General features: G+C 40.6%; 1 protein-coding gene across 1 annotated transcript in view; it reads left to right on the plus strand.

The window, feature by feature from the left end:
• Positions 1–26,939, plus strand: part of EPG5 (ectopic P-granules 5 autophagy tethering factor) — a 55,480-nt gene that overhangs the window by 769 nt on the left and 27,772 nt on the right. Inside the window, exons 2-19 of the mRNA XM_066339155.1 lie at positions 3,543–4,469; positions 6,678–6,921; positions 7,742–7,878; positions 8,439–8,546; positions 9,525–9,598; positions 11,148–11,256; positions 11,567–11,681; positions 12,251–12,398; positions 13,286–13,441; positions 13,797–13,954; positions 17,536–17,690; positions 18,246–18,386; positions 18,611–18,775; positions 19,986–20,108; positions 21,931–22,190; positions 24,578–24,718; positions 25,117–25,261; positions 26,081–26,278. Of these exons, the coding sequence (XP_066195252.1) occupies positions 3,543–4,469; positions 6,678–6,921; positions 7,742–7,878; positions 8,439–8,546; positions 9,525–9,598; positions 11,148–11,256; positions 11,567–11,681; positions 12,251–12,398; positions 13,286–13,441; positions 13,797–13,954; positions 17,536–17,690; positions 18,246–18,386; positions 18,611–18,775; positions 19,986–20,108; positions 21,931–22,190; positions 24,578–24,718; positions 25,117–25,261; positions 26,081–26,278 (3,504 nt within the window). The remainder of the gene's footprint in view (positions 1–3,542; positions 4,470–6,677; positions 6,922–7,741; positions 7,879–8,438; positions 8,547–9,524; positions 9,599–11,147; positions 11,257–11,566; positions 11,682–12,250; positions 12,399–13,285; positions 13,442–13,796; positions 13,955–17,535; positions 17,691–18,245; positions 18,387–18,610; positions 18,776–19,985; positions 20,109–21,930; positions 22,191–24,577; positions 24,719–25,116; positions 25,262–26,080; positions 26,279–26,939) is intronic.

Here is a 26,939-nt window from a genome sequence, read left to right on the forward strand (position 1 = left end):
GCCCCTGGATCCATGCAAGTGTCCCAGGCCAGGCTGAACAGGGCTTGGAGCAACCTGAGAGAGTGGAAGGTGTCCCTGTCCATGGCAGGAGGGTGAAATGAGATGTTTTTTAAGTTCCTTCTAACCCGAGTTATTCGGTGATTCTGTGGTACTCCATCTTGTCTGTTTGGCTTTGAAATACTGAGAACGTGATGCTATGCCTAACACATGATAGTGCTTCTTCATAAGTTGGTGATGAAGTTTTTAGTATCACTCTTCCTAGGTTTTTATCCTGTTTTGAGTTCATGATATTAGTACTGACAGCTTTATTTTCTTTACACAGAATGTTTGTGGGAATGATCTGAACTACCTCACAAAGTGGAAATGATTTCCTTGGTTTCTTAACCTCTTTCTTGTTGTCCCTATGGACAACCATATAGAGCAAGGACATTGAAGTCATGACTGTCAAAGTTCCTTGAAAATGCTGAATTAATTGACCAGTGTTCTGTAAAACCAGGGTTAAATCTAAATGTCAAGTGTGGGTGTGCTTCCTGAATGGAAGGCAAGTAAAGATTGAAGGGAAAAACAACCCCAGAAGAGTTACTGTGTCATTGTTTTGGTTTTGATTCAGCCCCCTGGTGTGTGCAAGGCAGTCAAATCTTCAAACTGCTGCCTAAGAGAATTGGTTCCCTGCAGGAAGGTGGTGAGTCATGGATGACACTGCTATTCATTAAGGACATGTGTGTGGTGACTCTAGTCTTTAGCCATCCCTTTCAGGTGAAATTCACTGTGAAACAATTCACTGGAAGTGTCATATGTGAGAGCCCTGAATTCTCCAGTGCTACACATGACCCACTTCTGGTATTTCTGTTGCTATTACTGTGCTCACCTCTGTTAATACCCGGGCATGCCTCAGGATGCAGTTTGAGGGTCAGTCACATTGAGGACTTTTTCCATTCCCATGCCACAGAAAAAGCTGTAATCCTTTGAAAAGGTGGAATTCTTGTGAGCTGACAGAAAGGCTGGCTCAACTGCAGAGCTGCCGAGTTGTGGAATGGAGCCCAGGGCTTTTTGACAATAGTGGCCCCAAAGTTAAACTTGTGCAGCACCAGACTGATTCAAACACAGCGAGGTGGCAAAACCAGTGCACCTGGAAATGGTGAAGAAGTGCCCCTGTGTCTGCTTGTTTCTGTGTTTGGCACTCAGGTTGATGCCTTAGGATTTTAGCTTTTATATTTTTCATATATTTGTAATCCTGCAGTTCTTAAGTATACAGCTCTAAACTCCATATACAGTGTTAGCTGCTGCTTTCCCATGTTGAGCAGACAAAACAATTCCTCTCTAGGCCTGGGAGTTAAGGACACCTCACTGTCTCAGGCCCTGAGAAATGTAAGCAAAAGTGAGTTGGGGGGGAGCAAACTTGGGGTGAATGACTTCCTTACCTGAAGCTGTAAATGGAAGATAGACCCCCAATATGCAAATGGACCAAATGTAAAAAAGTATGAAAACCCATGACGTGTGGTCCATTTTGGGTGTAGCCCCTGGGTGGCTTTGTCTGCCCCAAATGTACCTGATGGCCCTTCAATAAACACAAGTGCTTTTTATTCTCTTAATTTTCTAGGTTTTCTTAATTTTCTACCTCAGTTTCTAGGTAGTCCCAAAAAGACATCGGGGTTATTCCAGAGATATTTCCTGAAAGGTTTGGAATGTCCTTGGAATTTGAGGGTCATTAATGATGTGCAAGGAGAAGAGAGTGGTCAGGCATGGGGCAAGGCCAATGAGCAGGTGCCATTTTCCCATCCCAGGGAGTGCTCCCAGCCAGGCTGGATAGGACTTGGAGCAACCTGCTCTAGTGGCAAGTGTCCCTTTCCATGGGACAGAGTTGGAATTAGATGGTCTTTAATGTCCCTTCTGAACCAAACCATTCTGGGATTCTTTGATAGGTGGCTTCAGCAGAATTTTCCTCCATGCTCAGAACTTGATTTCTCTCATTTTTTCTCAGATGAAATCTCTTTTAATGATTATACCCTTTTTTTTTTTTTTTTTCCCCCTAGGAAAGTAAGAACTGAAAGGCACATCATAAATTTTAAAAACAGCTGTGTATGGGAGGGATGCAGGCTGATACTGAAAGATAAAGGGAGTTTATTCTGTACAAAGACTGCAAAATTAAACGTTGAGATTGTAGAGGGTTGAGGGCCTGCGTGTGTTTGTGAAGTATGTGGATCAATGCACTGTATAAATATGATTTAGTGATACAGTATCCTGGGGAAATTATTGACTTTGAGGTAATTTTCAGGAGATGCTTATTAGCATTCCAGAAGTCCCATCTTAAAGAATTGCACTGATGTATTTTTAGCTTCTCACCTGGAGCTTCAACTAGTGAGTCAGAGCTATTTTGTGATCAGAAGTGTTTACAGGTTTTAATACACCAGAAAGCAGTATGAAAGCAAAGCCAGAGTAATTATGTTTTTTTTTTTTTTTGTAAAGGACCTGCGACCATATATTCAGAGTAAAATTAGCCTTGAGATCAACATAAGCTAGTGCCTTGATTTGAGCTGTTTTCATTTATGCTTTCTCTTAAGGCAAAAACATTCAGATGTTTAGTAAAAATATATGTGATACTGTGAGCATGTTTCCAAAACCGTTGTCATTTCCCTCTTATTTCCCTGTATCAAAAGCTGGTACTCATTTCACCTGTGTTCATTGTTAAATTATCTGGGTCATCCAAAACTGGAGCACTGTGACCTAACTCCTCAGTTTTGCTCCTAATAAAGTGCTAAGTCTACGCAGTTGACAGATTGGCTAACCACTTTGCCAGTTCTTTGTTTTACAAGTTGGCAAATGATTTACAGGTTATCAAAATCTCAGTTCATTTCCTATGTGTGCTTTTTGGAAGGAAGCTAATCTGTACCTTAGATTAGGTTTATGGGAATTATTTATTCTCAAACTAATTGTAATTTTAAATTGATTTATAGTTTTAATAGCACTGTTAAGTTTTTATGCATCCTCTGTGTGTATTGCCTGTTGAAAATTGGTATTTCAGCAATTATTCAGATGTTGCCCTGGTTTTAGAATGTAGTTGAGGGTTACATTCCAGACTTGCTTTGCTTTGAAATTACTGTTTTGAAAATATTTTTCCAGCCACTGAAATATTCTGTAAAATTTAAGATGCATCTGGATCACAGAGTAACTTTTTTTTTTTTTTTGTCAGTATGGTGAAATTGAGTAACTCTTCTTAGGTGTCAGGATCCTGTTATGTTGGTTGTTTTCTGTGTTAATGAAACAGTCTGTCCTGTGGTATTTATAGATCTTTACTTAGAAATGTTGAAGCCTTGTGCAAGAGCTGACCAAGAAAACACACACTGGTAGACAGTCTTCATAGGGCAGCTAAAGATTAGTTTGGTATATTTGTTTTTATCTTTAGTATTATGAAAATTAATATCTTTAAAAGAGCTTTTGGCGTCATAATGCTGACAAATACTACTTTTGGTGTTGGTGGGATTTGGGGTGTAAGATGGAGACATTCACTTGGCAGTGACACTGTTAATTTTTTGTTATCTTAGGAAAAAAAGAAAAGAAGTAGTGAGGAGCCCCAGATACAAGAACCTGATGATGTTTTCCTGCCTCCTGTGGCAGAAGAGTCTTCTCAAGCCAGGAGAGTGCAGGTGGAACATCCTGGAGAATTTACAGAAATTCAACTCAGAGATGAAGTAGACAATAGGAAAACAATAAATGATGTTTCTGACATCCCCCAAAATCATTTGTCTTCAGCAAATGAAGGGGCTCTGGAAGTGACTCTTGAGCCTTCCAGAGATGCAGAAGAGGTCGAAGATGATCCTTCCCTGGAGGAATGTGTGGGGGATGTTGAGAAGATCGAGAAGAATGAGTTGGATAAGCCTCAGAGCCCTGTGGAGGCAGTTGCTACTGGATCTAGAAATTCTGATTTATCGAGTAGTACCTTTCAGTCGAGTGCTGCTCCCTCACTGTTAGTGATGGGCTTTGTACAGGGCAGAAGAGCTGAAAACCGACAAGACTTTAGAGATCCCCTTGCCTGCTCTTCAGAGAGGCTTCCTCTCAGCACCTCACAGTCTTCTGAGAAGTCCAAGTCACGTGTTCTGCAGCCGGTTTATCCAGACCTGTCCTTGGAGCTGTCCTGCGAGAAACCCACCATCATGGCAGTAAAGCCCCTGCTGCACCATGAGAGGCTGTACCCAGAGCTCCCCTCCGAGCCAGAGCTGGTGCCATTTACCAGGGAGCAGCTGAAAATCTTTGAGCCCTGTTCGTGGCTGGAGAACGTTGATTCCTATGCTGAAGAGTTTGAGAGTGTGGCTCACCAGGACAGGCACGAGTTCTACGAGCTGCTCCTGAACTACATGCGCTGCAGGAAGCAGCTGCTGTTGGCTGAGGCAGAGCTACAGGCCATGACAACAGACTGCCAAAATGTGAAGGGGAGATTATGGACTTTCAAGGAACAGCAGAAAACCGTGCAGGTGCTGTTGCTGAAGCTACTTTTGAACCTAAACTATTCAGAAATTACCTTGCTGCCAGGTTTATCGTAGTTAAGCTGTTTTGTTGTAAAAGAATCACAGAATGTTAAGGGTTGGAGAGGTCCTTAAAAATCCTCTAATCTCAACCTTGCCCTCCATGGACAGGAACACCTCCCACTGGATCAGGTTGTTCAAGGACTTACCCAACCTGGCTTTGACCACTGCCAGGATTGGGGCAACCTTCCTGGGCATTCTGTGCCAGTGTCTCACCACTCTCACAATAAAGATTTCTTTTTCCTAATATCTAACCTAGATTTCCCCTTCTTTCAGTTTAATCCCTTTAGTCCTTGTCCTGTCACTACAGTTTCTGATGGAGAATCCTTGTCCTTCTTCCCTGTAGGCCCCTTCTAGATACTGGAAGGTGCTGTGAGGTCTCTACACTACTCCAGGCTGAAGCCCAAACTTTCTCAGCCTGTCTTCATAGGGAAAGTGCTCCAGTCTTCTTACTGACTTCTTTGCTTCCTCTGGGTCTAGCTGTTCCATGTCCAGAGATTACTACCTTTGCTTTCTGTCTCTCCACTCTCCCCCTGTACTTCAAAATATCATCCTCTTGAGACTTCAGCAGTTTGTTGTTTGATTTTTAACCTCTGATGTGTGCAGGGTAGTGAGGGATATGTGGTATGAGGGATATGTGTCAGTGATTTCTTCTGGGGTCAGAAAGGATGAGCTTTATACACCCAGTTCTGTCTGTGGTGTCAGGTGAAGTTTGTACCACTCCAAGCAGACATGGGGTACGTGTGGTAGAGTGACTGTAGCAATGATGTCCCAAGTGGCCTGCTGCCAGCTGACAGTTTCCATTGATGTCATTGTTGCTGTCAGAGTGGCAGCTGCTGCAGGGGAGCTTGAAACTGTGCTCAGGAGCAGCCCCATAGCTCAAAGGGGGTGTTAGGGCCATCCACTTGCAATAACTTGTTCCATAAGTGTAGCTGTGGTTTTTCTTACTTCCAGAGTCGGTATGTAACATTTGTAACATCTGTAGCATTTTTGTCTGCAAACCAGAGGGGTTTATGGAGTTCTTTGGGGCACACATCAGCAGTTTTCCCCCAGACTCCTTTCTGTGACACTTGTCTTTTGAGTTCAGTGTTACAGTGGGAGTGAATGAAACTGTTCTGATGCTGTTTACAGCTCACACATTATCAAAATTGTCCAAAGATGCTGAACACCTATGAATAGGGTAGATTTTACTGTTTGTGTGAGTGCAGTTCATCAGAGTTGAGGAATTGAACACGTCTGAATTCTTTCCTTTTTCTTGGGGAATAACACTGAGCCTTACTGGATTGTAAAGCTTGCAGTGATCATTTTCTGTACCAAAAGCAATTTTGGCTTCACTCTTGCATCCTCTAAGGTCATTGTCGACTTGTATAAGATTGCTACTTGCTTTATTTCATCCCAATTCACTATATATATATATTGTGTGTACAGAATTATTTGTGTCTTTATACCAATTAAAAATTCTTATTCTACTGATTTAGGAAACCCAAAGATGCTTTCAAGGTAAGCTTTCAAAATGCTGGTTTTTGGGATTGTTTCCTGATTGCATAAAAGATTATCAGGAATGTTGTTTATTTTAAGGATAACAAGAATTTATTACATTTTTCTTGTGCTGAAGAAGTAGAGATGAGGCAGAGGAAAACTGTTCTGAGCTTTTAATTTCAGTTTGGGAAAAGGTTTGAGTGCAGGTAATTTCTGAACATTTTAAACATGCAGTGGGGAATTGCTGCAAATCATCAGTCCTCGGAGTTTGGGAAATATTTATCTTGTTCCAGTGAATCTTTCAGCTCTAAAATAGCAGATCCAAATATATTTGGAAATCTCTAAACTAAGAAGCAGGTGCAGTCACTGGGAGCGAGACACCTGGTTTTGTTCATATCTTTCAGTGTTGCAGGCAAGTAACTTCTGGCTGTTTGTAAACCTGAGTTACTGAGGGTTTATAAAATATTTTTTCTTCAGCAGTCAAGGATATGAATTTTCAGTAGCTCGGAAAAGCACATGGGATATTGCCAAATGTTGGTCTTTCTCATTTATGAAATGTCTCCTTTTATGAAACCCTTGAAATCTGTTTAGGAGAGGGTTATATTGTGATTGATTTTTGTTAGAGTGACCCAAAAAAATGTCAGAACTGCTGACATAAAATATTTGCTCTCCTTTCAGGGTCTGTGTGCAGATCAGTGCAAGGTGACAGGTCACCACCGCTACCAGACAGTGGAGCTGAACGAGAGTGTGCTGGGGGAGCTGAAGAAGCTGTTTGAGGCCAAAGCAGAGCATGTGCACCAGACCCTGGCACTGCACTCCTACACTTCAGTACTGTCCCGCTTGCAAGTGGAGTCTTATGTTTACAGGTTGCTCAGCGGCTCATCCCTGCTGAGATCTGTGGCTCTGCAGCAGCAAGAACAAGGTGTGTTTGCTGGTCTGGACTGCTCCCAGTCCTGGTAAGGGTGCCCAGCACCATGTGCAGCTGCAGTTTTGCAGTCTTGTGGTGGAATTTGTTACCAAAAACTGTTGATCTTATGTAGAAGTCAGTGAAACCTTTTTTTCTCACAGGAAAATGTCCAGTTCCCTTGACTTTATCACCTGGGCAGTAAAAGGAGGAATGACTTCTGCTGTCTGAGCTGCAGATTTACACTGATAACTGTACAGAAACACTGTGTGGATGGGACACCCAAATTCCCAATTTTTTGTTGTCCAAGCCTACGTGTACTACAGGTCTTTTTTCCAAGTCCAAAATAAGCTGGATATTTTTCCTGCTTTACTTCCTCTTGGAAGGCCATGTGAAATCTTAAGCTCTTAATATTTAGAATTATCTTTTTAGTTTTCATCCTAAATGCTTTGTTTGAGTTCATGCCAATATAATCTTTTAGCTGAAGTATTTTTCCTCCTCCTGCCCCAGATATTTTTCTTTCTTATTACTCCTCCCTTAGCACTCCACCTCCCAGATAGTTTATATGCATACTAAATGGTGGTTCCTACCAAACTGATGTTGAGGGAAAGCCTTTTGTGAGAGTAACCGTAGTATATTCTTCTTATTAGTGTCCAGAGGTAATTATAAGATTAAACAAAGTACTCCAAGTATTCTTTCTGACAGATTTAGCAGGCAGCTGTGTTGAAGTATCTTGGTGTCTGCAAATATAGAGAGCAGTTTTATATGCAGCCCCAAACCCAGTGTTCATGCTGCTACTTCTTATCAAAGTTTCACTGATTCTATTTTTAATTTACAGTTTCAAAGCAGTCAGAAAATCTCTCTTCAGACTTGAGCCACTTGAAGGAATGTATCAGTGTCCTTTTCAGCTTCACTCGCAGGGTTATTGAAGATCCTCAGTTTCACAGTGACCTTCTCATGTGGCTGCAGAGACTGGTGAGGAAGTAGATACGGATATACCTGATCCAACACACAGGATGAATTTGGGAATAATTTCTGGAAGTGTTTTTGTTTCACTCCCTATCCGATGGGCAGTGGGGTTTTTCTGTGGGATTTGTCTGACTTGAGGAACAGAATCTCTTAGCAGATCTTTATAATTGATTTCCTTTTCTAATAAAGTCTAGCAGCATTAGTGAGGACTGGCACCTGAGCAGCTAGCACTGCTCACAGTGAACTTAATAATACTCATTGTGCTTTTACGTATTTTGAAATTAGAACTGTTCAGACATGTCATGTCTGAAACTTTTGTTTTGCCAATTTCTAAATAAATTAGATTCTAGTGCAGTTGTAGAAAAAAAATTATGCCGAAGGAAATGGTTTGTGGATGATAAGGCAAGCAAACAGATTTTAAATATTGTTCTTCTGTAACATGCTCTCAAAATTCAGGTTTGTTAGAAAGTGTTAGAAAAGAAATGAACAGTGTTACTCTAGTTATCAAGACTGTAAGGAAATGGACTTCAAAATTATTTATTTGATTTCAATATACTTCCCTCTAGGTATCTGTGCTGCAGAGAATTGGCTGTCCAGGTGACCATCTCTTCCTCTTCAACCACATCCTTCGCTGTCCAGCTGGCGTCAGCGAGTGGGCTTGTCCATTCATTCAGGTGTGAATGTTTAATTCTTCACTCTCAGCAGGTTGGAGTGGGAATAGCGTGGGTAGGAGAGGACATTGTCTTGGGCCTGGTTAATCCCTCATGACCCACACTGCCTTTCCAGGTGTGTGGAATCACAGTGGCAGTGAGGGGTTTGTCAGGGTACACATTTATCCATGTTAGGCCAACCGTGTGCAGGTTAACACACTTCACTCTTGATTGTAGAGATTCCATGAAAGGGAGTCAAGGCGTTATGCACCAGGTTTTGGGAGTGTTCTCCAAAAAGTGGAATGCATATTTAGACTTGAAGCAGTTGCTTTATATAAAAAGTGAGATTGGAGTTAACTCTGATGTGTAAGGGATCAGAAGGAACAGATTTTTTTATATCCTATGCGTTGAAGTGAGGCTGGTTTCCCTGGAAAGTTAAGGGACAAAGGAAAGGGTTCACTTTGTTTAGGTAAGAGGGAGTGTGGATATCCAAAGGCACCAGGTTGTTCTCTCAGAGAACGTATTTGCTCTTCTAAGAGGAGAAAACATTGGAAATCTAGTCACAGGAAAAATACTTCAATTACACTAACAGGAAAGGCAAACAATGCAATAGAAGTATTGAATAGAATGAATTAGCTTGGGAAAGACCCTTAATATCATTGAGTTCAATTAACCTAGTGTGGTAGGATTTCATCTTACCCTATGCTCAGTGTCTGAATTACCCCTGGTGCTCAGACCTACATGTGGAACAAAGAGAGAGGTTGTCCTTTTATATGTAGCTTTTGATCTTCTTTCTCCCTTTCCTTTAATTCTTCTAAGTAATTCTTTTGAGCGAGTCACAATATTTTGTCATGGCAATATTCTGTTCAGGGTGTTGGTGCTGTCTTTTATGGATTCTTTTAAGTCTTAACAAAAAGCTAGTGAGAAATGTGAATTTCTCTGCTCAGAATAATTTGCCCTTTGTTTATTTAGATTTACTTAGATTTTTGCATTTAATTTCAGATCAGAGTCTTGGGTAACCCATCGGGTGTCTTTCATTTCATGCAATCTCTTGCCTTGCTTATGTCTCCTGTCAAGTAAGTATGAACATGCTTTTATAAATATGTTCTAATTATTTAAGAGTAGAAAACAGAACACGCCATTTACTTGCAAAACTCTGAAAGTTAATTGCAGACAAAGTTATATGAATGGGCATGAATAGATTCACAGTTTAATTCACATTCTTTTTACTTATTCATTCAAAATTCAGCCTTGGTAGTAGATCCTCATGCTGTACACAGTATGATGCAGCTTTCTTTCAGCTGTGAAATAGCTCCTGAAGACAGACAGACCCATAGGTTTTGTTACTGTTGCTTCTGAAATATCTTTTGCTTTGCACCATGGCCTGTTTTTCATAATGTCTCTGCAACAGAATCCCCCGACTAAAAATGTTAAACTGATGTACACATTGATTTGATATATTGATATATTTTTCATCCTTTAAAAAAAAAAAAAATTAAAATCCAGTAGGAATGTGGTGATAGTTTGGGTCTGACTTAAGTGGGAGTTTACTTGTGTTTTGAAAGCTGTTGTTTTAAAGGGCTTCAGTTTTACATTTCCTTTCTAGAGCTGCCTGGGGAAACCAGTGTGTCTTGAGGGAATGTGTGTTGCCAGTACTTTTTGATACTTGTGTTTGGAACAAGGGCCAGCTTAATATGTCTGGGGTGCTGCTCTAAATGTTGATACCAGAACTCAGAGCCTCCACGGGGTCTGCTCTTATTGGTGAAAGAGCTGAGGCATGTCTCTTTACAGCTCCTGCGTGTCAGGAACCAGGTTATCCTAGAGTCATTTACAGTCATTGGATTGTGTAGGTTGGGAAACACATTTAAGGTTGTTGAGTCCAACAGTCCAACTTTTAACCCAGAACCTCCGTGTCCACTGCTGAATCATGTCTTCTGGTGTCAGATCCACAAAGCCTTCCGAATGCTTCCAGAGATGTTGACTCCACCACTGCCCTAAACAGTTGTTGCACTGCCTGACCAAGTTTCCATTAAAGGTTTTTCTGTAATATCTAACCCAAACCTCCTCTAGTGCAACTTGAGGCTGTTTTTAGTTTTATCACTTGTAACTTGGGAGCACAGCCCGACCCCCCTGGCTGTCCCCTCCTGTCAGGGAGCTGTGCAGAGCCAGAAGGTCCCCCCTGAGCCTCCTTTTCTCCAGGCTCAGCCCCTTTCCCAGCTCCCTCAGCTGCTCCTGGGGCTCCAGCCCCTTCCCCAGCTCCATTCCCTTCCCTGCACACTCTCCAGCCCCTCCATGTCTTTTGTCCTGAGGGGCCCAGAGCTGTCCCCAGCACTGGAGGTGCCTCAGCAGTGCCAGCCCAGGGGACGGGCCCTGTCCTGGGGCTGTGTCACACCATGGCTGGGACAGCCCAGGGGCCATGGGCCTCTTGCCCTCCTGGGCACTCCTGGGTCCTGTCCAGCCGCTGGCACCAGCACCTCCAGGGCCTTTCCTGCCAGGCATATTTTTGCTTTACTTGCTAATTTCTTCCTCTTGCATTTTGGTTTTTTAACATCTTCTCTTAACTGAAAGATTAAATTCAGATTTTTTTTTCTAACTTTTTATACTTGATTTTTCACTCTAAACCAGAAATCGTGTGGACTTCATGTGCCATATGAAACCAAGTGAAACGAAAAGTTCCTCTTCTTCTGGGAAGGAATCTGGGAACTGGACTCTGGTAGATGAAGGAGGAGAAGAGGTACAACAGATGACTTTTTTTGTTTCTCTTTGTTTTGTCCTCTGTGCTTTTATTTAAAGTCATTGATCTTTGTGGAATGGATGAAGAAAATCTGACTTGTTAAGTTAAAAAGCATGAGTTGAATTCACTTCTATTTTACTCTCATCTCTGTTGTATAACTGTAGAGAGTGGAGCTTCCAGTAGTGAGTTCTAGCAGAGGGAATTAAAATATTTCAGTTAATCCTAACAAAAGTGTAATTAGTACAATAATGAAGCCCTTTACTGTTGGTTTTACTGTGAAGCTACTGACAGCACCTGTATTTGTCTATAGGATGAGGATCCTGAAACAAGCTGGATTCTGCTGTTGGAAGATGACTTGATTGCTCTGTTGTCACAGTTCCCATTTCATGAACTGTTTCAGCAGTTCCTCGGGTTTACATCTGAAGGTAAATTAGTTACTGGAAAGTTATTCTTCATTTTGTTTATGCGAATCATATTGACTGTCATTTCCAAGAATGCTACTGTATTATAAAACTCTTGGAGAAAAATAGTAATGAACCTGTGCATCAGCTTGCAGGCTAAAGAGATGAGACTTAACTATATGCCAAGTGTATGGGATAAATAAAAACCTCATAGCAATATACATGCAAAACATTAGAGTCTTTTTTCCCTTAGTTACGATTTGGTTGTCAGTTAACTCCCAACAGTGGTTTTAGAACCATTTTTCCTCCTTGCCTCTTAATTGTAATGTTATTGATGTTCTCCAATTTTTTTTTTTTCCCCCCAAAATCTCTGGACACATACATGAAGGTAATTGCTTGCCAGAGGTCTTTACTACCTGCATAGTTTATTTGTACTTTCATACTTAGCAGGTATTTATTGTTCATTTCATAAACAAAGCATACATTTCAGTTCACAATATGATGAATTGTTACTTTGAGTGCTTGTTAAGTTACTTAAAAATCCGGAATTCACGCCTTTTTTTGTACTCTTATTTTTTGTGTATCCATCTTAGCTTATTTTCCTGAAAAAACCTCTCCCCAGAAGATGATGAAGATTTTTGCCTTTGCAAACTCCTTAGTGGAACTTCTGTCTGTGGGATTAGAAACGTTTAACAGAGCACGGTACCGACAGTTTGTGAAGAGAATCGGTCAGCTCATCAAGTAAGAGAATTTTTTTCTCTGTGGTGTGATTAAATCTATTTTATATATATATTTGATGTTCAGAGCTGCTAAAAAATCCCCAGAACCATCAAACAACCAAAAAAACCCAAATGTCATCCAAACAGTTCTCAGGTTTTGCTCTGACATTTGATCGGTTCAGGGTTAGCCAGTCTGGGAATCTGAAATGGCAAATTGCAAAATCTAAATGCGGTTGGTACAAAGGAGCCAGGTGAGCTGTGGAACACTAGGCTGACTTCCATTAGTGATATTGTTAGGCTTTTCTTGGGTAGTCCTTAAAACCCAACAGGCATCAATTCTTTGAATTTCCCCTATATAAAACCGATATTACTGCTTTATTTCCATTGTTACCGATGGAATAGTTTTGGGATTTTTAATTTGCTCCCTGAAAATTGTCTATTGTTGCAGTAAGTAAATGTAATTGAAGCCTAAAAGCTGCTCTTTATTTTTAAATCTCTAGCATTCGCTCTATATGGCTTCTGTGAGTGTATTCTCAAGGGGGAATACAGTCAAATCAGAAACAAAATCCATCTTTTTCTTTGTATTATGGAGGCAGTAACTTTCTCAGTGTAATCATTCCTGTATGAGCTTTCTTTATGTACTGTCATTTCATTCTGTACAGATATTTTAAGGCTTCAAAGGTCACGCACAAACTAATTTGGTAAAATAGAATATTTTATGCTTTCTTTGCTTGTAAAACTAAGGAAGGAGAACAGAGAAATTTGTATAGAAACCTCTGGAACCCAGAGGGCAGAATGTTGATCATGTCTCTTGTGTCTAGATTCTGATCTTGTTGCCCTTGTCTGTGTTTTCCTGTGGTGGTTACATACTTAATGATCCTTCTTTGGCTTGTTTGCTCTGCTGTGCAGGATGACTCTGTGTCATGTGAGTGACCACTGGGCCCAGTATGTTAGTGGTAATAAACAATATGGATCAGTAGAACACCCCTACTCTGTGGAAAAATTGCAACTGGAGTTTGATGAGCTGTTTTTTAGAGCTGTTCTGCATGTTCTGAAGGCAAAAAGGTGGGTAATCCCTTCACTGGCTTAGTTTTGGAGGAGTTGAATACTTGAAACTGAGATTTGGAGTAGCTTTAAATACTTAAATGTTTAAAAAAGACTAGGACAAGTATGATTTTTCAGTGCATTGGTAGCATCAAAGTAGGGAGGAATGAGGCCATGAATTTATAACAACTGACAGAAGCTCTGAAATCTTGGTCAGTTGAGAATGAGGTTGGCTCAGAATTTGAGATGCTGATACACATCCTCACATTGCTAACTTTGTTATGTTAGCAGACGTGTTGGCCAGAGATGTTCCCTTTCCAAATGTTGGGATTAATCAGGGTGGAACTGTTCCTAACTGCCTCTTCAAATCCAACAGGCTGGGAGTCTGGCTGTTCATGTCTGAGATGCCTTATGGAACTTTGTCCAGCAACATGCTTTGGAGGCTCTTCTTTGTCATGCACTGTGCTGAGAATGAGCACCTGGAGCAGCTCTGTTCTGCTTTTCAACCTGCTGACTACAAGCAAAGACTCAAAGGTAAAATTCCCCCATACAACCAATTTCTAATCCATTCATCTGCTGCTGCATCAGCTGTGGGTTTAACTCTTTGCAGGTTTTGTTGTTAACTGCATCCTTGAGAGCATGACTGGTCCAGTGGCCAAAAAAATGTCTTGGGCAGTTCATGGTTTTCCAGTACTTGTTTGTCTAAATTGTCTTTTTAACAGCAATTGATAGATTTACTGTCCTAGTTTTCTCTGTGGCTGCCCTCAGAGCTGCAAGAGTGACATGCAGGAGGTACCTCTTGTGTATTCTTCTATGACTTCTCATCTTGACCTTCAAAACTATTTGGAGAATGAAGTTTAAATCCTAAAGTACAGCCTTCCGTATCACTTAGGGTTGGTGTGGCAGTTTTTTGGGTTGTTGTTGTTTTTGTTTGTTTTTGGTGACTGGTTGACTGTTGAGCCGCTATTATATATATATTTTTTACAGTTATAGAAAAACTATAAATATATATATTTATAGCTCTTATATAGAAATATACAAACATATTTATATATGAATATGTATAAATATATACAAACATATATATTTGTAGTATTTATGGTTCTATGAGTAATGTAATTTTAGAATCCTCCTTTTTTTCCCACTAAACTTGCTAATTTTGGCTTTAGTAACTCACATTGTGGGAGACTGCTTATCATCCCCAGTTAGGTTTCCTTTATATCAAGCCTTCTGTTCATGTATTTTTTGTCCTAAGTGGCACGTTTTATTTTTATTTTCCTCTTGACTTTTGTCCCATGCTGATCTCCACAGTGAATGTGGTGTCTTCAGCTATAGCGGAGCTATTTAGAGGCCAGCTGGATTGCTAGTTTCCCTCTGCTGCTGCTTCATGGATAGTATTTCAGGACTTGATTGACAGGGGGACAGGTAAACAAACACTTTACTTCTCCCTGCTTTACAGCTTCTTCGCTGTCTTCAGGAAGAGAAAATCTTGTTTTTGTCAGTTTTACTTTTCAGATGGCTGGTATCCCAGATAGCTATTACTCCATCTACTCAGTCTGGATCTAGAAGCAGGAGAAAGTGATCATTCTAAGAGGCTATTGAGTATCTTGACTCTGTGCAAGCTCAGCTAACATTTCAGGCAATTTACACAGAAAGAGAGAGAGAGATCAAGATTGTAGTTGTATGCACTTGATGAAATGCTGGTCTGATAAGCACTTGCCAGCCAAAACAGTAACTGTTACACTTTTCTCAGTAGAACGTCTTTATTTTTGTTTTTGCTGGAAAATTTTTACTGCATCTATTATGGGTTGCAGTAACAAATACAGATTTTTTAAAAAAAAAAAGTATAATTACCTTTTTCAGGCATTGTTTTGCTTCTAGCTAACTTATGTTTCAAAGTCCCTGGTATGCTGATGCAGGATTTCTGTATCCTTTTCATTCTCCCCAGTAAGTTCTTTCAGCATAATACTGTTTTTCACCAGTGTCTAGGCAGGGAATATCAACTGTTCTTTCAGTGAAATCCATCTAATCTTCTGAAATAATTACTTTTAACTGACACTTAACAAATTAATGCTTAATTTCCTGTAATTTGTACCCTGGAAGACCATGGCATTAACATTCTGTTGGGAGAGAACCTGTTTTCATGATTTCCTCTCCCAAATTAAGCATGAGAAAATGGTGGTGAATCTACAGGTAAAAGCAAGCCTTGGTAATTGATGGAAGCTTTAGTCATCATATCTATAGGGGTGGGAGTAATGCCTTTATGGGACTACCTAAAAACAGAGGCCAGAAAAATTAAGGGAATAAAATGCAGTTATATTTATTGAAGGGCCTCCAGGTACATTTGGGGCAGAGAAAGCCACCCAGGGGCTACACCCAAAATAGACAATGGGTCGCAGGTTTACAGACTTCTATAAGTATGGTCCATTTGCATATTGGAGGTCAATCTTCCAGTTACAGCTTCAGGTAAGGAAATAATTTACCCCCAGTTTGCTCCCCCCAACTCACTTTTGTTTACATTTCTCAGAGCCTGAAAGAATGAGGTTGGTTCCCATATTCCCTTGACTCCCAGGCCTAGAGAGGAATTGCTTTGTCTGATCAACATGGGAAAGCAGCAGCTAACACTGTATATGGAGTTTAGAGTTATACACTTAAGAACTGCAGGATTACAAATATATGAAAAATATAAAAGCTAAAATCCTAAGGCATCAGGAGCATAGTTGCTGTTCCAGTGAGCGGCATCCTTGCCCATGGGAGGGATTTGAAACTAGATAATATTTAATATTACTTTAATCCAAGGATGCTATAATTTTATTTGTGGTCACAGTTTCCTTGCTGCCAATATCAAGACTTGAGAAATCACTGATTTTTAGGATGTCCTGAACTTGAATTGTAGTGTGATTAGAGGTAAGGAATAGGGTCAAGTAGCATGTGGATGGTGAAGTTGTTGTTTCTCCACTGTGAGACAACAGGGTTTAGGTGCAGTCTCTCTGCTTCCCTTATTCCTTGTCCCCATCTTCAGTCCCAGGGTATGGCTTCGTGTGGAGCCCACAGCTGACCTCTCACTGTGGGTCATTCTGCTGTGCCTTTAGATACAATAATGAATGATGTGGTCATTTTTAATGTCCTTCTGCATCATCTTAAACCCCAGAGTACAAGGGGAAACACAGTTGTCTCTAACTTCTGCCATAAGGATAAAAAATAGCATTAGGAAATGGAGATGAGTGGATGAGACACAGCAGACAAATGAGGTATCTATCAGCAGTGTAGTTTCTCTTACTGTTTGGAAGGAACTGTTTTCTTAAATTGCACAATCCTCTAGCCTGCTGTTCCATGAGCTGTTTTGCCTGTACGAGCCTGACCTTCTCAGGTTGGAGTAGAGTTGCAAAATTCTTGAAAGCCCTTAAAATAGAACGTAACCTAAGTGCAAGTGTTTGATCAGAAGCATTCTGAGCATATGCGTGTTCAGGTTAGGTGCTGAGTGCACAATGGGTGCTTTTTGTGTATATTCAGCTGCTATGATAAAGTCACTGTAAATAGTGTTTGCTGGCATGTTGTGGTTCAGAGAAGGCAGATCACTCTCCAGAACTTTCTACAGCTCAAATGCTGCTTTCAGCACTTGTTTTGCTGCACAGACTCTATTTAAAGTTATTTGGAAGAAAAAAAGAAAAAAAATTTAAAGCCCTGTACATGTTCCTTTGTATCTTTACTTTCCTGTTGTCCCACAACCTGAGGAATGGAATATTTATTTGCTTTTGGCAATATCTCTTTTGGGTTTAAAGAGGAAACGTGCCTTGAATTTAAGTGAAAGCCTCTCTTAGCCTTTCCACTTGTGCAGATTCAATTCTCTGTCTTCAGAGATGGATTCCAAACAAGTGCATCCAGTTTGTTTTCTTGTATTGTATTTGGGAAACTTACAACTAGCCTTTCTTTGTAGCTCTTGGAGATAATCAAGACCTGGGGCTAGATACTTGCAGAATTTTTATTTGTAGTTGGCATGGAATGATCTCCACAGATCACTTTTCTGGGATTTGAGTGAATAACTATAAAAACACTGCCAATGTGTGTCCTATTGCACTTTTATCATATTTCTTTCACTTGACTTTTTTTTCTAGATCCAGGGCACCTTGCACAGTTTGAAAAGTACCTCCAGTCAATGAACTGCTCGGAAGAGATCTGTCTGCTCACCACATTTGCTCAGATGGCACAAACCAAACGGTCTGATGTTGATGAGGATTTTATCAAAATTGTTGTTTTGGAGATATATGAGGTGAGTAATGTTACTGGTCCATTCAGGAAAAGAATGAAAATGTCCTTTTTATTTGTAACAGCAGAAGATGTGAAACTTTGATGGCTTCTGCAGTTTATTCTACCATAGAATTTAAAAAGTATTATTTTTAAAAAAGTACTGAATTAAAATTGCCTGGAGTACTTGCTGTTTTCTGGGAAAAAGAGCAGCTTTTCTGTAGGCAAAGCCAGAATGAAACAAATAAACAAAAATACATTTATTTTATTTTTCTCATGCAGGCCTAACTTGCAGCTCTAGAATTTCTTGTGTGGTGTTTACTCTGTTGTTTTCGGTGGGATTTTTTAGTGTGGCTGTGTTGTTGCTGTGTTTAGTTTTGGACATTTTTTTGGCTCTGTGACACAGAACTTTCCAGGTCTCTTAGGGCAATCAATTTCATTTTTCATATGGGCATTTATCAACTTCTTCTATGATAACCAAGAGCAATTCAGTCCTGTATTTTCTAAAAGACATTTTTTTTTTCTTAGTGTTAGTGGAGGTCAGCCAGAAGTAGTAACTTCCCCCTGCTCATTTTCTCAGGTGTCCTATGTTAGTCTTTCCACAAGAGAGACATTTTCCAAGGTTGGTCGAGAACTATTGGGAGCCATTGCCAGCATCCACACACAGATTATTTCTGTACTGCTGGATCGGATTAGAGAGACCATTGAGAAAGTGGGGATGGTAAGTGCTGATGTCTATAATTTAAATAATTTAACTCAGACCCCCAGTTAAACCTAGAGGCTATACCAGGTTGTGTGATAAGACGTGGCTTGGTATGAATGGATGTGTTAAAGACCTGTCTGTGGGGTTTTTGATCATACCACCCTTTCAGATAGCAGGGCACAGTGCTGATTATTGTTATGTACTGAGTACTGATTTGTACTTTTTGCTCTCTCTCCTGAAAGGTTTCTTTATATCTGTTTAAAGAACTGCCCCTGTACCTGTGGAAGCCTTCTTCATCTGAGATAGCCCTGATCCGTGACTGGTTGTTAAATTACAGCCTGACAACAGTGGAGAATAAACTGGCTTGCATTATCTTGGAAGGGCTGAACTGGGGATTTGGTGATCATGTAGGTATTAAAAACAGGAGCCTTGAACCTCCTCACTTTTTAAGAGAAAAAGTTGAACTCAACCTGGGAGTACAGAAGAATTTGAAAACTGTTAGTTGCATGCTTTTATATTATGGCTGTACACCTAATGACACAAGATTGGAATTTCATAATAATTTTACGACATTCTGTGTGAGGACTTGCTTGTGTTGCTTTCTTAAAATGCTGCAGCTGAGTTTTAAAGAGGTATTTAGGCGGGGATTTTTTTCCTCTCTAAATGAGGAAATAGCTGACAGGACAATTTTTTATGAGTCACATGATTAAAATGCTTTTGGCTGCAGAAATAGAGGAGTCTTCCAAAAAATGTGTAGGAGACTGGTGTGACTGTAGTTTACATACTGGTGTTTAGGTATGTTTTTCACAATGCAAGAAAAGTAATGATTGAAATGACAGATTTCAAAACCCTGAGCATCATTTAAATGATCAAGAATTATTTCATAATATTGAGTTGCTTCAGGAGTTCAGGATATAATTGAGTGTGAATGCTGTTTCAGAGAAAAAGAGAAATAGATTGGGGGAATAGTGTTGCCTGAGCTCAGTGATTTAGTTTAGCATTGCATTCCATGCATTTGGTCATCCTGAACTCTTCTTTGCCATGCTGATCACTGTACATAAATATTGGCCTGCCTCTTCTCCCTGTTTCTTGTGGACATGTAAAGTAAAATGAATGTTAGGGGAAATTAACAGAATTCTTTTCTGTGCAATGGCAATGCCATGTCTGTACCCTTTGATATGAGGGAAAAATGGCTCTTTAATGTGGCAATTGACAGAGGAATTGCTGTGTTTTCTTACAAAACATGGTGATGGGATTTGGTTTTGTTATTAAAGACAAGAGTTCAAGTGTCTGTACTACGCATTTTAAAATGGCATCCATATGAACTTTTGGATTAATTATCGTATGTTTATAAAATGTATGTGGAAAGGGAATATTGTGATGCCTTTAGAAAAATAATCTAGTTTTTGGGCTTTGTATTGCCCAGTGTGAGCCTGGTACTCTTTAACACTGAGCTGAATTTGTTTCACTCGGCAAGATTTTTGCCTAGGTATTGCAATAATTAATTTGAACAGCCAGAAAAAGATTAGGATTTATTTCTCTGTCGTGCAGCGGAATGTACAGTTGTAGAGACCACTTAAATTACTCCCAAGTTTTGTGTTCTGACACTATTTTTAGCAGAATACTCTTCACCTGGATCCAGCTCTCCATTCTGAAGTTGCGTTGATGGTCCTGGAAGCGTATCAGAAATATCTCTCCCAAAAACCATATGCTGGGCTGCTTTCTGAAAGCATAAAACAGGTATCTTTTCTTCTTACTTAAAAGGAATAACTTGTGAATGGCTATAAATGGGAAAAGCTGCAGGGCAAGATCTTGTTTTCTTTTTTTTTTTCTTCTTTTTAAAGCTATTTATTGTCCAACTAAAATTTAAAAACATACCAACACCAACAGTGTTGTCTGCATTCAGAGAGCCATTTGAAAATATTGTTAGGCTTCTGTTGAACATCTGTATGAGAATTACAGAGTCATAGAATGGTAGAAGGGACTTTATAGATCATCCAGTCCCACCCGCTGCTGTGGGCAGGGACACCTGCCCCTATCCCAGGTCGCTCTAAGCCCCTTCCAACCTCGCCTTGGACACTTCTGTGGGATCCGGGGGCAGCTACAGCTGCTCTGGGCAATCTGTGCCAGGGCTTCACCATCCTCACAGAGAATTTCTTCCTAATATCTGATCTAAATCTACTCTCTCTGTTAGAAGTCATTCCCCCTTATCCTGTTGCACCATACTTTTATAAACAGTCTCTTTCCATCTTTCTTGAAGTAGACGTTTTAATTTTAGTGACAAACTGGTCCTCCTTAACTCATGCAAAGGTAGACAGTACTTGATAGTGCAAGGTTATTTCTCATTGCTGGTGTGCATAAGACTCACTCCAGCTCTTATTTTATTTGAAGACTCAAGTGTTAATCCCTTTTGGAGCTTTTCAGCAATGTGCATTGTTGTGTGACCTGAACAGACAACAGACATTTATCAAATTGATTTTATGGCACACTGGACTCAGGAAGGGATAGCTCTAAGTTACAGAATGCAAATGGAAGGTTAGAAAGATAAAGGTTTAAGAAATCTGTATTTTGGATATTTAGTCCAAGATGTTTATATTTATTTATTCAACGGTTTAATATTGTGCTGTGCTTTGTATTCTCAGTATTTTTTGTACAATATTTTCTTCTCTCTCTGTTTTTCCCCAGCCTTTTCTTCCCATACTCTGAATGTTCCTTGTTGTCTCTGCTCTGTTCTGACATGCTCCATTGTACCACTTAACCATGTTTTGTTGTCTTTTGCCAGCCAGATGACTCTGTTTTTTAAGCCAGTGTTAGCCCTAGTTGCCACCTGTGCTGGTGAATCTGTCCTGACATGCATGAGCCTATAACTCATGCATGAGAGAATTTGAGAGAAAATACTGCTTAGATTCTTGTACCCCTATTCAGAGAGGATGAAATATCTGCACTGTCCTCCAGCTCTGTAGTTTACACTCGTCTGTCAGAACATGTAAATTTTTTTCCCAGAAGTTTTATAGTTCCTTGTGATCTAGACAGGGTCTTTGTGACAATGGTTGCATACACAGGTGACTCTGCCTGTCCACATACAGGCTTTTTTCTTAGGAGAGGCTGCCAGGTTTTAGGCTTTTTGTTGACATAATGTTTTTGTATAGATTTTTCTATTTCCTTTCACTAGCAGTCTTAAATGTTTTAAACACTAAAGGTTGTGTCTGGGTAGGGTTTTTTTTTTTTTTTTTCCAGTATTAAAATTAAAATTTAATTCAAGGTCAGCATCTAGCTTGGAAAAATTTAGGCAGACAATGCAAGTTGATAGCCTTTACCTAAAGGGATGGGGGGAAGGAGAGGAAGGTAGAAATTGAGGCCACAGGAAGAGGGTGTCTAGATGAACTACATGGTATGTCTAAAAAATAATTGCTGTTGGTCTAATCCTAGAAGGTTTGGGTTGGAAGGGATCCCAAAGATCATCCAGTTCCCCTTCCACGGACGAAGTCCATGGAACCAATGCCATATGTACTGTGTCAGGGCTGTGCTTCCTTTCATTCTTGCTCCTGCTACTCTGTTCCAGGTCTCCTACCTGGCCAGCATCGTTCGCTATGGGGAAACACCAGAGACTTCATTCAATCAGTGGGCCTGGAGTTTGGTTTTGAGGCTGAAGCTGCACAGGAATGACTGTGGGGTGCAGCAGAGTGGACTGGCCGTCCCCATGTGTGACAGTGCGCTGGACATGGCTGAGTCGGTCACGCTGCACCCCCTGCTCAAGGCTGTGAAGGCAAACATCCCCATTGGCTGCTACCTGGCACTGGCAATGACCACCCTGGGCCACAGGTGAGGGCTTTTTAGGTGTTTGCTTTGGGTGGATGACCCCAGGGGCTGAGCATCCTCCCTAGTGCTGAACTGGGGGCTGTTAACAGCTTTTGTGCCTGTTTAAGGAGTAAAGCACTTGTGATGCAGGGGATCGAGCAGCTTGTCATCTCTCTGATGAGGAGCTGGGCCTGGTCAGTCTGGAGAAGACTGACATGGGATCTTGTTAATGCAGAAAAACATCTCAAACATCAGAGGATAGTGCTGGACTGTCCAGTGAGCATATGAGGAGCAGTGGCCACAACTAAGATATAAGAAGTTTCACTTCAGTGTGGGGAAGAACTTTATTATGCTGAGGATGGCAGAGCCCTGGAACAGTTATCCGGGGAGGTCATGGATTCTCCTTCTCTGGAGACATTCCAAACCCACCTGGACTCATTCCTTTGTCTCATACACTGGGTGACCCTGCCTTGGAAGAGTTTGGACTGGATAATCTCAAGGTCTTTTCCAACCCCAGGTTTCTATGATTCTGGGACTGTTGTTTCACAGAATCCCAGAATCATTTAAATTGGAAAAGACTTCCAAGGTCATTAAGTTCAACCTGCGACCAATCCCCACCTTTTCACCCAACCCTAAGCACTGAGTGCCACGTAATTTCTTGGATATCTCAAGGGATGGGGAGTCCACTCCATCTCTGGACATCCTTTTCCAGTGTTTATTAATCCTTTTTGTGAAGAAATAATTCCTGAATTCTTTCAAACATCCTTTATTTTGCTAGTAGTATCTTTTTTGCCTTCTGCACTTTAGCGTCCAGTCATAAGAAATAGTACTGAAACTGGGGGTAAACAATAGTTTCTCTGGACAGAAGTAACTTAGAACCACACTGACTGAAAGGGTTGTTCTAGATAATTTCTTTTATCAGAGTAGCACTGCATTCAGAAAATAGTGTGGAGAGAAAACCCACTCACTCTGGGAATGGTAAATAAAGAGCATTATAAGAGCAGTGAACTTCTTAGCTATGACTGTTTTCCAGCACAGTCTTTTCCAGTGCTTTTAGCTGGTTTGTAGGTAAGGCTTTTGGATGTAATCAAATGTTCCTGTTTGAAGTACAGAGCCACAACAGTTTGATCAGTTCTCACCAGGACTGTTTCCTCTGAGTCTGTGATGCCTGTGGTTATGTGCTGTGCTATTAAAAATTTTCACTAACCTGTTAATAATAATATGGTATAATATTATGTTACTCTTTAAAGGAAAAAAAATATGGTCTTTTATTCCAGCTGGTAGAGGGGTCTGCCGCTTGGGACCCAGAGAGCCACAGCCACCCCAAAGGATGTCTCGCTAGAAACAGCTTTTTGGGGGGTCAGGGCACTCCTCAGCTGGCAGAGGGGCTTCTCAGCAGGAGGGCAGAGCAGTGATTTCAGCTCAGTGATTTCAGCTCCTGCCCTTGTGAGTTTGCCCCTCTTTTAGCCGGCAGTGATGAGAGAGAGAGAGGTCTCCTGTGGAATTTCCGCAGGTGCTAACTTTATTGCAAAGGTACCGGCTAAAGGGGTCCAGGGACGAGGTACCTCTGCCAACCAGAGGAAACCCAGGGGTTTTATGGGACACTAAGGTGGGAGGAAAAGAGTTCAAAACCAATCAATTGTAACAGATCTACATAAGATCCCGAGGGGGCTTGTGGGTCTCCGGACACATCGCCGTGACTAGAAAGTTTGTCTTTTGTCTTAGGGGCTCTGGGTGAAGTTGCAAAATTCTTTCTTAACGCTTCAGCTTGGCCCTCTCCAGGGCAAAGCAGCTGGGGCTCCGCCCACCCCAACAGGCTTTCTTTTCCTTCCCTAAAGAAGCCATTGGTTCAGGGTAAGCTTGTGCCATAGATACTTTAAAGCACTGGATTAGTTTGAGCTGATATTAAGGTATTTTGGGTTGAGAGTGGAAATTTTTGAGCATGGAATAAAAAGCCAAATAATCTCTTTAGTCTGTTCCCCGGCATCTTCTCTATTTGGCCTTTGGCTCTTCTTTTCTTTGGAGAGGGAGGAGATTCTTGGACTTTTCTTTGTCCAAGTTAGGCAAGAATAGTGAGCATTAAAGTGATAGAAACTTGATGAAGATGACTACTTGAATCTCCAGTGATTTTTGGAAGACAGGACTCTGATCCCCAGAAAGGAATTTGTGATGGAAGGAGATAATTAGCAAATATTTGAGAAGGAAATACTTAGCAAATCTGTCAGTAATTGAATGACTCCTACAGCTGAAGAAAAAAACCTCTGTATTTCGCCATTTAGATTTTCAAAGATAAAATGTAAAATTATGAATGCATTTACATCTCAGTTAATAAAAATTAAATCAACACCTTGTCTCCCTTTCTGCTGATAGTAAATGTGTTTTTCTTTTTGTTTTGTTTTGTTTTCTGACAGCATCGAGAAATTCTGTGCTGAAGGGATCCCTCTTTTGGGTGTACTAGTCCAGTCTAGACATCTGAGAACAGTAGTCCATGTGCTGGATAAAATTTTACCATTGTTTTACTCTTGCCAGTATTACCTCCTGAAGAATGAACAGTAAGCATTATATGTTCATAATATGTTCATTTTTAAATTTTATACATTTGTTTATTTAATTTATTCATAGTTGCAATGAAAGTTAATAATAATCTTTTGGTTTAGACACCCAACAGTCTACCTGACAAATCCTGAGTAAGATTTGGGTGCTGATGTAGATCAGGAACTGTATTTAGTTCTGATGAGCTGCCTTGAGTTACAGGCTGGTGTGAAATGTTCGTTCTGTGTCCAATGTATGGCTGAACTGGAGCAGTTAAATCTACATTGTGGTTGTGAATCAAAGCCTTTCTGTATATGTCTCACTGGTACTGTTGAGCTGGTTTTAAGTTCTCTAGATGCAGGCTTTCTACTTAATATGCAGTAGGAGATATTTTAATTTCATTTGTTGACATCCCTAGGTTTTTATCTTACGTGGAACTGTTCCTTCATCTGGATAGTGGAGTCCCTCAAGGAGTGACCCAGCAAGTTACCCATAAAGTGACACAACACTTGACCGGAGCAAACTATGGAGAAAATGTTAAGCTGCTCAGTAGTATGATACAGGTAAGAAGATTATTTAAAAAAGAAAAGGTGGAGAGAGTGTTTAAAAGCAACCTTATTTGACTGAGTTAGTGTTAAAGATTAGAAAGGATACTGAACCTGGCAGTTCAGTCACAGAGTACTCTCTATCAAGCATTAGTAGTTGGGTTTGGTTTCCTGAAATGTTTCTGCTTAAACTTGCCTAAATCTGGCAATGTGTGTGACATTAACAACAGTATTTACCTTTCAGACTTCTTGGAAAATTAATTTTCCTTTACCAGGTCAAAACTGTTTAAAAAAGGAAATGTGATATGCAGCACTGCTTTCTTGTTTGTATTGTTTGAGAAATGCAGCAGAGATACTAATATTTGCAAGCTTTGCTTTTTACCATTAATTTAGGGCTCTGAAATGGAAAAATGTTCTTAAGTTAGGGAACAGTAGTGTTTTTTTAAGTGCAGAGAGGTCAAAACCCAAGGCCCTCTAACATTAGAGAGGAATAATGGACACAGACCTGGAAGCAGACCAGGAAGGCCTTTTGCAAGAACAGCAGCCTGGAATTTGGAAAGGAGTGCTGTTTATGCTTGCAGGGGTCCTGCTTAAGGCCTCTGTGTCTGTTTTTGGTGATTGTGCAAGGTCCTCTGCTCTCCAGGCTTTAGAATCTGCAGAAGTTTGGAGGCTGAAGGTGACAAAGCTGTCCTTATTTGGGTATAGTGAGTGTTGTTATAAATTACCTAATTTAGGATTGCCTCACAGCCTCAAGCAAGTCAAACAGTTTTCCAATAAATTCTTAAGCTTTACTCAAAGCTGCAATCTGTTGACCACTTACATCCTTTAATTTGTCAGACTCACATTTTTCTAAGTGGCCATCCAAATGGAGTGGGGCCAGCTGCAGTCCTGGAGTTCTGGGTGCAGGTCCTCACCAGCCAGCAGCTGTGGCACAGGGACCGGGCCACGCTCTGCCTGCTGGATGACTTGTGCAGAGCTGCTTTTCAGTACAGCCAAGAGGACTGTGTGCAAAAGCTGCTTTACCAGCAGCACAAGGTAAATAGCTGTGGTGTTTTGGTGTGACTGTTGAGTAAATGGTCAGCTCATGTGTTGCACAGTTGGATTTTGATGTGAATGTATTTCCTGAAGTAATAAGAATGACTGAAATCCTAGAATGGTTTGGTTTGGGAGGGACCTTTACAGCCCATCCAGTTCTGCCCCTGCCATGTGCAGGGACACCTTCTACTATCCCAGGTTGCTCCAAGCCCTGTCCAAACTGTTCTTCAGCATTTCTGGGGATGAGACCACAGTTTCTCTGTACAGCGAGTCGTGACGATGAGTGATGATGAGGTTACCTGATTTTTTTTTTTTGAGTTGGTCAAGAAAATATTTTCTGAGTGGGCAAAGATTAATGAAATGTCTGATACTTTAATAATGATGATAATAATTACTAGTAAAACCAGTTTGGAACACAGTTTTCATTCATGTGAGTTCTATTGTGGTTTGTCTTCTTTGCATTTCAAACATTTGATGAAGTGTTTAGGGCAAAAATGGAACTCCTCCTGAAAAAAACCAGACATAGTCACTGCAACAGGATGTTTTCACTGAAATAGGAAGTCCAGGCAGACATTTCAGTGGTGCCTGGCTGAGATGAAGTTGGAAAGTAGCAATAGGAGGTGGAAAGGAACCTGGATGTAGATAGAGAGATGCACCTGTA

This window comes from Sylvia atricapilla, chromosome Z, assembly GCF_009819655.1.
Source record: "Sylvia atricapilla isolate bSylAtr1 chromosome Z, bSylAtr1.pri, whole genome shotgun sequence".
Lineage (NCBI taxonomy): Eukaryota > Metazoa > Chordata > Aves > Passeriformes > Sylviidae > Sylvia > Sylvia atricapilla.